The sequence below is a fragment of the Falco naumanni genome, chromosome 10 (genome assembly GCF_017639655.2).
Source record: "Falco naumanni isolate bFalNau1 chromosome 10, bFalNau1.pat, whole genome shotgun sequence".
Taxonomy (NCBI): Eukaryota; Metazoa; Chordata; class Aves; order Falconiformes; family Falconidae; genus Falco; species Falco naumanni.
In genome coordinates this window covers 32,252,159-32,263,914 of record NC_054063.1, presented here as the reverse complement: position 1 = coordinate 32,263,914, position 11,756 = coordinate 32,252,159, and the positions used below count along the sequence as shown (strand labels likewise).

The following is an 11,756-nucleotide window of genomic DNA, read 5'->3' as shown; positions in this document are numbered from 1 at the left end:
TATGACGTGTCCCTCTCCTTTTGGCTGGGCTGCAGGGGTCACAGAGGCATCTCTGTGTCAGAACAGGGGCCTCTGGCTTTTGCAGAGGCCCCCATCCATCAGCTCCAAAAATCTATGGGGAAAAAAAAAATTAAAAAAAAATCTTTCGTCTGTGGACACCCCAGGGTGCTGCAAACCTGGCCTCAGCTGGAGGGAACTGGTGTGGCACAGATGCTGTGTCACCATTCCCAGTGTTTGCTTTGGAGCCTGTGCTTGTTGGAGCATGGGGAGCTCCGCACCTGCTTTCGGGGGGTGTAAGTGTGCCAAGGCAGCGGTGCAGGGCCACTTACACTCATGGGGGACATGGCCCTGGTGCTGGGACCTGTTTGCTTGGGGCAGGAGAGCCACCAGGGCTCCCTGGCTGGCTGCACGGGAGGGATGCAGAGGCAGCCAGGGACCCATCTCCAGCAGATGCATGGGGCAGAGGTGGCTTTTTAACCACAGAAGCTCCCCTTGATATAGCCCCTGTGCCCCGCACCGGGGGGAAGGAGGGCTCCGCTTGGTCCTGTCTGTTGCACACAGGCAGAGGCTGCTGGATAAGGACAGATTTTTGGAGGGATCCTTCATGTACCCACCTTCTTACTGGTCCTGCACCCAGAAGGTGCGAGCAAAGCAGGACCAAGAGGAGCTGTTGATTCTGAGCTAGCAGTTTGTGCTGGAGGCATTCACGTGCCTGGGGGGCTCATGGGGCTGTGCAGCCCCAGACTGGTGGGGGGAGGAGGAGGGTTAGAGCCCTGGGCTCACACTGCTTCAGCACAGCTCCTTCTCCCCAGGGATGCTGTTAGTGGCTCCAGCACCCACCTTGGCCAGTTAGCTTTACAGAGCCTGGGTGTTTCCACCACCATGAATATTCCTGGTGGGTGTATAGGGCACTTTCAGGGGTGGCTGAGGGGCACATCCTGCTGGTCCTGCTTCCAGGAGCAGTTTGCTCCATGGGACTCATCCTAGGGTGTTAGAGCTGAGATGTGGCAAGGTTTTGTGTGCTTGAGGCTGTGATTTGGAGCCAAGGAGCAGGAGGCTGAAAGCAGATCCTGGGCTGGACTGTGGGGCTTGCTGGGACAGCTCTGGGGAGAGGAGCTGGGAAGTGCACAGGTATTTGTTTTACGAAGCAAGGAGTAGTTTTTCCACATGCAATTGAAAGCAGAGGCTCCCCATTTTGGGAGTGGGGGTGATGGCTTGTGAGCAGGGCTGTCTCCCAGTCAGCACGGACCGGGGCATTTATAGCCTCATTATATCTGTTTGCTGGGCCAGCAAACGAAGCACTGCTGATTAGCTCTGTGCCTATGCCAGCTGACAGTCCTGTGGCCCTCCCTGCAGCCCTGTATCCCACCCACGCACTCCCCCACCAGCCCCCATCCCTCCCACCTACCTTGCAGCCCAGCAGACAGCCGGAGGTGGCAGGTTGGGAAGGCACTGATGGCCAAAAGCCGTATCCAAGCCAGATCCTGGTGCTGTAGAAGACAGGGACCATCAAGCCACAGCAGTGTTCTGCAACCCCAAACCTGGAGGCTGGGGCTTCCCTGCTTCGTGTGCAGCTCCCTAAAAAAACCCCACAGTAATTGCAGAGGGGGGAAAAAAAAAAAAAAAAAGAAAAAAAGGAGGGAGGGAAGGAATTAGCTGCATTTGGGATTTAAAAACAGGTTGCATTAGAGCAGATAGCTGCGTGCCCTGAGGGCATGATTAAGCTTCAGTTGGCCCAGCGTAATTTTGGCAAATACTAAGGGAAGTGGTAGACAAAGCAGAGCTGGGCTGGCAGCGAGACCAGGGGGCTTGAGGAGAGCTGGCAGCACAGCGTGGCCTCGGGGATGGCAAAGCACCGGTGATGAGGTGTGAGAGGGGAGGGGGGAGACACGGGGAAGAGCAGCAAGAGCTGGGCATCAGCTGAGGTGGGATTTTGGGGAAAGTTGCCCCAGGACAGGCTGTGGGATCGCATCCGGGAGCGGGGCCCTGTCTGTGTGGTCCTGCAGAGCCTCATTAATGGCTTTTCACTAGGTGGCACCAGACACCAGCGCTAACGCGGGTGCACTGGGCCGGGGGCACCCCCAGGCAGCGGACCCGGAGCATCCTCAGCCATGAGCTGGGGATGGATGGAGCTCGATGTCAGGCTGGAGGCATCGCGTCACCTGCGAGGGAAAACAGGCTGCTTTGCAGGGTGCAAGCTGTTCCTCCTGTGCTTTGTGCATCCTGGCTGGGGGACCAGGGGCTGCTGGCCCCCCTCCTTACCATCCCCAGGAAATACAAACTGGAGAGCCCTGGCATGGCTGGAAAATGCAGCATCAGCTGGCAGCATCCTTAGCATCGCACAGCTCAGGCCTTGCTTTGGGAGGAGGCTCACAAAGTGCTTTTCATGGAGGACAGTATGAGCAGTGGGATGGAGACAGCTCTGCAGGACCCTGGGGCAATGAGTGTTGCTCACGTGGCAGAGTGCAACACTGGGAAATGCTGGCCATCCTACACACAGAAATGCCATTGTCTGTGTTATTCTGTGGGAAGTTTGCAATAGAAAATTATTTTAGACTTTTCTCCTATGGATAAAGCACTGTTAAAAGTCCTTCAGATGGACTTTCCCCCCAGCTTCTCTGCAGCTGAATCCAAGCCTTACTCCTTGGTGTTTTCTCCTCTCCTGGAGATGCGGCCCCAAGTACCACCTCAGCCAGATCCTGGCACCAGCTGGGAGCATAGCACTGTACTGTCCAGCCCTCACAGCAGCTGAATGCCAAAGGTTTGCTTAAAAATTAATCTAAAGCTTGTATTTCTTATGAAAAGCGCTAAATTGTTGGTGCATGGCCCAGAAAGTCTATTTGGGTTGGCTAAATACTCTCCTGGTTATTTATTAAATTGCTTTACAGAGAATGCAGCCACAGAATCATTAGGGAAACTGGACAATAATTACCAGATATCCAGTAAATTAAGGTCAAGTTAAAGTGGCACATTAAGACATGAGAAGGGAAGTCTGAGCAGAAAGAGCACAGGGAGATGCTCACCGTGCCCTGGATGGAAAGCAGGGGCTCCAGGGGCTGGGGCAGAGCAATGGTGGGGGCTCAGGAGCTGCATGGACCACAAAGGGGTTACATCTGGGCTTTTGCTACTCCTTGCCCTACCCAACTGCAAAATAAGGGGCTGCCCCAGCCTGCCCTTTGCAAGAGCATGAGGTGTTTGGCTGCAGGGTGCCCACCCCTCCCAGGACATTCCCAACGCCTCTTTACAGCACAGCCTGGATTCCTGCCAGCCTTAGAAATCCCAAGTAAAGGTTCCAGGAAGCTGTTACACAAGGCGAGGGGGACATTGACCCATCAGTAGGAAATGGGGTAATTTCCCATTGCCCAAGAGCACCTGATGGAAACAGCTTTGCCCAGGACAGAGGTACAATGCCCTTGGCAGGGAGGAGCAGATGGAGCTCTGAAGGGCAGTGATATCTTTGCCATCCAAGCAAGGGCTACAGCCACCAAGAGCTAGGACAGCACGACTGAGCCCTTGTGCTGCATGGGGACTTTTAGCTACATGCAGCCTTGTCATCAGCCAATTACCCTACCCTGGTGAGGCCAGCCACTTTCTTCTAGCACTGGCATTGGCCACCCAGACAAGATGCAGAGATTCAGGTGACCCCCACAGAGCTTAGGAAAGACTCACCCTTAGCTAAGCCAAAGCCGCTTTCCCCACACTAGCTTACACCACTAGTGGGACAGGAGGCAGGAAAAAAACTCAGGGATCATCCCTGGGAAGGCACAGGCAGCCCCACGCTCACCTGGATCATGCTGTAGGGTTTGGTTTGCCAGTCCATGTGGAAGCAAGGTACAGAGGGAAACTCACATAACAGACACCCAGAAGGGAACACAGTGCGGTCGCCACAATGGTTTCTCCTGGAGAAGCATACCTGCCCAGGAGGAAGCAGCTCCACCACCTTCAGCCTGCTTGGGGGATGATGTCCTGGACCACCTCCCCTCAGTTTGTCCCTCAGCCCCAGGTCTGGCTGCAGGCAACAGTTGTGCAATGGAATAGCTACTTTTTCAGCAATCCCATTGGTATCTTGCGCAAAAATCTTCCAGAAAACACAACGCAACAGCAGAAGCAAAGAGATACAAGCATTGGCACATGCCCAGCCCCATCCCCACCCTCCTCAAGGGTTTAAATGTCAGCATCCCCCAGCTCTTCATACTCACACCTCTCAGAGACACGGCAGTATGAAGTCAGTGGCCGCCCTTCTCCTGGTGGGGATGCTCATCCTCTGGACAGACCTGCCAACAGGTATGAGATACCCTAAGATTAGGTACAAGGAAGAAGGGCACAGGGCTGGGAAGGAGCCATGTTTGCAGGGATCCTGTGGGAGGGGAGTGGGGCATTTTCTGGGGACCTCCTCCCCAGGGTCCCTCAGCTGCTGGTGGCCTGGAGCTAACAACTCCCTCCTCTTGCAGGCAGCACCTGGTCCTGTCCGCCTGTCCACATCACCTGTGCAATGCACAACCCACCAAATAAGTGCTTCTTAGACAGGCAGTGTCCACCCTACAAGAAGTGCTGCAAGGGCTTCTGCGGGAGGAGATGCATATCGCGCCCACCTTCCATCCCCATCAGCTATGGTAGGGTCTCAGGACACCCCCTCCCCAGGCAGCAGAGTGACAGTGGCTCTGGGTAGGCAGCTGGGTCCAGCTGCCAGAGCTCCCTGCTGTCAGGCTGGTGGGGTGGCTGATGGCCAAACACACGGGCTGGGGTTACTGGAGCACCAGCCCCAACCTGCTGTTTTCTCTTCCCTTCCCCAGTGTAAGCTCCCACTCCCAGGGCAGGCTGAAGGCCACCTCAGCACCCCCATGCCACCTCTGGCACCAGCCACCCCCACCTCTGCAAAGGCTTGTCCTGCCCAGTGCCAGCTCCCAGGACAACGGGGACAGCCACCAGCCCACGCTCAGAGACCACGTTGCCGACGGCTGCCGCAGCGCTACATGCTGCCTGCTCGCCTTCTCCCTCTGCTTCCCCACGGCTGTTTTAACAAATAAAAGAGCTTATCCCAGGGAAGCTTGTGATGTGCAACTCCTTTCCCCACCTCCTCTTGCCTCCCCCCAGGCCTCCGCTGCTCTCACCTCAGAATTTCTGCCTGGAGAAAACAAAACCGATCTGGCTGTGCACCTGGAGTGTGACTGGGGGCTGGCTTGAGGGAAGCAAATCCATCCAGAGGCATACAAACCCTAGAAAGAGAAGGAAAGGGAAGGGGTTGGAGCAAAACATGACTGGACGCTTTAGGGGACACTCCTGGCAGGCTGGAGCGGGTCCTGGAGAGGAGCACATCCCTCCAGGAGCACCCTAAGCTGGACAGGGCTGTGGAAGGGGACTGACCCTGTCTGCCTGGTGGGATGCAGGAGGCACAGCTTCCCTGTGGGTACCCCTCTTGAGGCACATCTGGAGGGCAGAGGAGGGCTACATAGAACCAAACCCCAAGTGGTGCTGAGCCCCTCACTGAATTTCAGCTGCTGGGGAAAATTCAGCTGAAGAAAATTCCCTGGGAAAGCCTCAAGGCAGGGCACAAAAACACAGCTCTGCAAGGTTCTTGTGGCTTTGGTATGGCTGAATGCTGGAACCAGAAATTCAGGAGATGCCACAAAACAGCAGCAGGAGAGAGCGTGAGCAGCCTGAGGGACCTGCCTGGCATCTGCCCAGTGCAATAGCAGAGCCAGGCACTGCCACCATGTGCTGCAGGGACAGAGCGTCACCCAGCCTGTGCTAATCCCAACAAGCTGCCTGCCAGGCCCTCCACACCCCCATGGCTGATGCCAGGCTTGCACATCCCATAGTCACATTCTCAACAAGCAGAGCCAGCCCAAACTGGGAGAGGAGCCTGGTCTGTCTGCATACACTAGAGAGCAGAGAGGAAAATGAGCGAGTGCTGAACAACGGGGGAAAGGAGTGTTGGGATGGATAGCTGGGAGGAGGCAGTTTGCCTCTACCTCACTGACCTGCAGATCCCCCAAACAGCCCAGCTGGCAGCCCCTCAGCCCACCCTGCCTGGCAGGGGCACCCACCAGGCACTGCCCGAAGGCACCTGGTGCGGGAGCTGCTGCTGCGTAAGGGCTGAGCTAATGGTCCCCTTTGCCAGGCACAAGCCAGGCAACCTGGAGAGCAGCACCAAGAAGCTCTGGGAGAACCTGCTTTAGCAGCAGGTTGGACTAGATCATCTCCAGAGGTCCCTTCCAACCCTGACCATTCTACAATTATCTGGCCGGATATTTAAACCGCCCACAAATACAACAGGATGAAACCTCTGGCTGTGGGATCGACAACCCACATGGCCCAAGGCAGACACTGGAAGCTCCCTGGCCAAGGCTGGGGAAAGCATATGCTGGAGCGAGTCCTTCCAGCCACCCCCATGGAGGAACTGGAGGGAGGGAGGCAAAGACTCAGAAATTATTCAGTGACTGAGAAGGGAGAAGTCCCACGGTGAAAGGCCACCTCTCTGTTTAGCTCCGGTACAGATAACTGGAGAGCTCCTGCAGCGCCAGGGGAGGCTGGAGACACCAGGGATAGGCCAGACAAGGGCTGGGAGCTCATCAGCCAAATTCAGTATAAAATCAGACATTGCTTCTGACCAGTGCAGTGTCCTGCTGGGGGAAAAATATCCCCATCACCCTCAGAGCAACCCACCCCTGAGCAGGAAGCACTGTGCCACACAAGCCATGGGGTGACAGGGGCAGAGCCCCAGCACTCCCCCAGCCATCCCCCCACCAAGGCAGCCCAGGCTGGTGCTGGAGCCAAGGGCAGAGGAGCCCGATTACACCTTCCATCAGTCATTAGTCACAGATCACAGCCCTCCCTCCTCCATCAGGACCAGCTATTATCAGCTGTTAAGCAGGCATTTCCATACAGCTGGCTAATTTGATAATACTGCAATTATCTTGGTTTGTTAACAAGATTAAATTGCTAATTGGTTTAATTAAGCACAGAGCTTTAGGCATGGGGTGCCTCAGCTGGTAGCCCCGCACAGCAGCTCCTCTCCTCTGCAGAGATGAGGGTAAGGCAGCAGCCCACGAGGGGTTCATCCTCCCAAGAACTGCTGCCTGGGGTCCCCACATCTCCATGCGATGGCCTGGAGAGGTCCCTCCTCCTGCCCCAAGACAGAGCCAGCTTTGCCCATGTCACTGCTGTCACCCAGCTGCTGGCCCAGGCAGGCAGGAGGAGATGGCTTTGGGGCCAGAGGATGCTATGGGGACATCTGGTCTGCTTCAGTCCTGATGCCTTCTGTTTGGGAGCACTGCAAGTTAGAAATCCTGGAGGCGATGCACCAACTGCGTACACCCACCTGCAGCTACGTCAGCAAGTCCTCTGCCCTCCTCTCCCCAGGCCCAGGTCCCTACCCCCCTGCACAGCATTTCCAGCAGCACCCAGCTCACCACTGCAGCTATACTGGGGAGCTCACATCATCGCGGATTACACTCACTTGTACCCCCCATGCAGTCAGCACCTGCCTGGGAGGAGCTGGGCAATGCACCAAAACATGCACAGGGCAGGATCACCGACTGTGGTAAGCTCCTGGCAGCATGCTTTGACTGAAAATCCTTTGGATCCAGGTCTCTGGGGAAAAAGGGAATTCCCCTCTTCATCCTAGGTACGTGCCAGCAAGACAGCGGGAAAAGCAGCGTGTCCTGGGCCAGAAAGGAGATATTTCCATGCTGCTTCTTCCCACATTATCTGCTTCCACAGGGCTAGAGCAGCCTGGGGAGGGAGGAGATAGTTTTCTCTGCCTGGGGGCTTACCACAGCTCAAGACTCACTGCTGTGGGACCTTCTTCTGGTCACCTTCCCCTTCAGCAGGTCCGGTGCCAGAAGCATGGACAAAGGCTGCACTGAAGAACCTGGCTTTGAGTTAGAAACATCCATTGTGACATCCCACAGCAGCAGCACCACTGCAGGGCAGGGAGCCGCTGGGCTCCTTTTGCATGCAGCAGGTCTGGCTTATTCCATCTTCCCTTAAAACAGGGGTTTTGGGGCCAGTCACTCTTGGACCAATCCCAAAGGAAATATCCAACACTCCCTGACATCCCAGGGTGGGATCCAGTGCACCATCTGCATCACTGACACAGCCTTGCTCCACACAGAAATGTACTTTGGTCCCCTCCAAGATGGAGACAGGGCAAAGGATGGAGAAGTAAGGTCTCACCCCCAGCACACCTGAACATCTTTTTAATATTTTCTTGGAGCCTTCTCCCTGCATATTTTATGCTCTTGCTCAGGAGCCTGGGTGGTCAGAGTTTGAATACAGAACAGTTCAGTGCTCAAGAGTGATGCGAGACCTTTTCAAGAGATGATTCAAACCAGACTAATAAGCATTACTATGGCTTTGAAAAACCTTTGAAAATGGAGGATTATTTAGCTAGCCTGGCCCAGGAGGGGGAAAGTGTAGTCCCAGCAGGATGCAGCAATTGCATCAAATCCAGAGGAGAAAATACCCCAGGCTGAGCAGATCCGCTTGGCAGCAGCTCTGCCCATGGCCGGGTGCTGTGCACAGCCCTCATCCCCTCTGCAGAGAAGCAGCAGTATTTCAGGTAGGAAAAGGAGTCAATACTGTTATGGTCCACACCATAAGAGAAATATATATACACCTCTGCAGAAAAATAAACCATCCTCACACTGCTGAATGTCAGCAGACGTATGAATTCACTCTGTGCTTTCTTTCAGTAGCATGATTTCTATAAACTCAGTTCCTCACCTGGACCAAGTCACCCTCCAGCCACAGGGAGAAGGTGGTCAGGGCCAGAGCTGTCTCACACCAGCTGACGCCCTGCAGCATTTTCTTTCTGAAGACACAGGGATGCCGCTTTCCCCACTTGGGAGTCTTACTCATGACCATGCCTTGGCTTGCCTGGCCAGATGCAGCAGTAATCCTTCCCAGTGCCCTCCCACCCTCCCCAAACACAGCAAGGGGGAACACAGGGCACCGGCTGCTGCTGTGCTGAGGAGGGTGGGGGGAGCCACGTCCTGGATCGCAGGTGGAAGGAGGCTGCATCTGCCACCAGGAAGCCTTGGAGCCAGCCAGGGTGGAAGCTGTCCTTGCTGCCTGGCTCCAGCACACCACCCCAGCCGTGCACTACACCCAGCCCCCTGCATGGTGGGGAGCCCCGGAGCAGCAGGGTCTGGCAGGGGATGGGACCACAGTTGAGGGATGCCAGAGCAGCCTGCTGTGATTTCTCGCCTGCCTAAAGTGCTGCCAAGCCTCACAAGCTGCTTGTGACGAAGCCTTCGATCTGGCACAGAAGCAGGTCTGCATGCCCCGCAACGGCCAAGAGGCAGCAGAGCTCTGCTGAGCTGCTTGGCTCCATCCCATGCTTCATCCCACCAGGAATCCTCACCAGGCTGCTCTCTGCTGCAGCCACGCAAGTTTCCACACCCAGGAAGCCTGTCAGATGCTAGCAGGACTTCCCTGAGCCAGGGAACCAAAAGGAAAGGTAAGCAAAAACCCGAGGCACTGGCAGCACCCCGTAGCTGCAGGGGATCCCTGCATGTCAGCAGTCCCTTGTCCCCACACAGAAAGGGAGCAGAAGAGACAGAAACCTCTCCCCTCTGCAGTAAGCCACGCTGCATGAAGGCACGTGTGAGAGCCCAGCAGGAGGATGGGCGGCAGTGCAGGCGGGGCTGCCTCTCCCATGCCCTCTCTGCAGCCCCAGCTCTCAGCTCCAGGGCCAGACTCAGCCCCTCCAACGAGCTGATGCCTGCATTCAGGCAAGCAGCTGGGGTGTCACACAAAAAACAGCTCTAACAAAGGCTAGCAAAGCACTTGCAGGCTCACACAAAGCAGTTTGCAGAGCAGCAAGCACAGCATCTCCCATAGGCACCTGCCCTGCAACAGCCCCTGCTCACGCACCAAACTGCAGCACAGATCCCAACTCACAGCCCACACACGTGCTCTGGACAAGGTCAACATCATAAACTCACCATCACCCCACAAATCCACCAGCACAGGCACCAGGGTACCCGCACATCCCCTCCCAAATGGGGCCACTCACCTGCAGTGAGACACTCCCAGCTGAAACCAGTGCCTCCCCATAGCAAAGCACTGTGGAAGAGAAGGGTGGGCTATTTATGCTACAGAGCAGCCCAGCCGATCTCCTGCCACTCCCCAGCTCCAGCTGTGGAGGGGAAGCCATTTCCCAGCTCCTTCAGGTGCCAGCACCGGCTCCCTGTCAGCAGTGCCAGCAGCATCGCACTCGCACGGGGGAATTCCTGCCTCTTCAGCCCTGCCTGTGCCAAGGCGCACACAGATGCTCCTTTCCCCGACAACTATGTAGGTTAATAACATGCAATGTGATTGCAAGACACAGGCAACCGCAAAGCGGTGTCAATATTTAGCTTTTACACATTTGGTTAATTAGAGAGCAACCTGTGATTCCCTCCAAAGGAGGCATGGCTGCTTCACCCCTCTCCCTCCCCATCCTATATGTTCCCGGTTCAGATGGGATAAGCGTCAGCTCATTATTTCTGGAGTTCGCCGGTCGCAAACGGTCTGTCCCAAAATGCTATTCCCAGGCACTGGATGTCAGAAATCATTAAACTAAATAAAGCTTCATGCATGATTCATGAAGCTGGGTTTCACATTAATCAGGGAGAGATGGGCAAAAGTAGCACAGCACCGCAGATTGCTGCGTCGTGTTCTTGCACAGGCAGGCAAATGGAGAGGTTTGGACCTTCAAGGTGCAAATCAGAGATATGGTGCAAATCAGAGAAACACCCTGGTCCCAACACAATTGGAGCCTGACCAAGAGGAGACCAAAAGCAGGTAGTGGGCTGTTGCCCAAATAGGTTTCTGCTTCAGGAGCTCCTGTGTCTCGATCATGTTAATGAGCCCAGGGCAGCCTGCTGCTGCTCTGAGCATCCTCGGAGATGCACGACTGCTTTTCACATTAGCCCCAGTCTCCAACACGGGGCTGGGTCAGTGCTTGGGACTCACGTACTGACTCCCTGGCTCTGTGCACTATGGCCACTAAAAATAGAAAAATGCTTTTCTGAAATGTCACTGAGAGGCTCCTTTCAGGGCCCAGACAAACGGGGCTTCTGCCTGGATGCCACGCTGCATCCCAGCATGGGCTGTCCACCAGCAGGTATTTTCTTGGGATGCAAATGCTTCTTCCACTACTCCAAGACTTCGGAAAGAATGTAGATGCGTCCTCTCTTGGCATCTGAATCTACCTAAAAAGGCAGCCCTGAGCTCTGTAAATCAATGAAAGAGCGAGGGGTGCCCCCGATATGGCAGTGTTGGTGGAAGGAGGTGGTGAAGCGTGGGATCCTGTGTGTTTTTTGCAGCAGCGAGTGCCTGTGCCTCCCCCAACCAGCCAGGCTCAGCCAGCAAGCTCTTGTCCTTGGGTCTACCCCTGCATCCCTGGCAGCTCCTCTGTCACTTGCTTAAAGACTCCTAATAAAAAATCCTCAAAACTACAAAAATACGGTGACAAGCAGCCAGGCCAGCTGTATGGCAGGGAAAAATCCATAGCTGGCATTGCAAAATCTGGGCTCTGACATGAAGACAGCAGTGATTCTCCATGCAGCAGCAGAGGAATAGCTATCTATCAGGAGGCCAAGGAGCCGTTAGACACCCTTGCTCCCCGCTGCGGCTCTGCAGCCTTCCTGGGGCCAGCAGTGAGTCACCAGCCCTGAACTGCAGCGGGGCTGATCTGCTGCTGAGGGCACCGGGGGGGGGGGGGGGTGGGCGAGCAGGTCCCCTGCCAGTCTGGGCCCTCAGAGCCA

The 11,756-nt window shown here is 55.6% G+C and overlaps 1 protein-coding gene across 1 annotated transcript; it reads left to right on the top strand.

Moving 5' to 3' along the window:
- The first annotated feature begins 4,168 nt into the window (after positions 1–4,168).
- PI3 (peptidase inhibitor 3) lies at positions 4,169–5,043 on the top strand. The gene is made up of 3 exons (XM_040608626.1): positions 4,169–4,284; positions 4,452–4,613; positions 4,794–5,043. Exons 1-3 carry the CDS (start codon positions 4,221–4,223, stop codon positions 4,796–4,798), a joined length of 231 nt encoding a protein of 76 aa, XP_040464560.1. The 5' UTR covers positions 4,169–4,220; the 3' UTR covers positions 4,799–5,043.
- Positions 5,044–11,756: the final 6,713 nt, after the last annotated feature.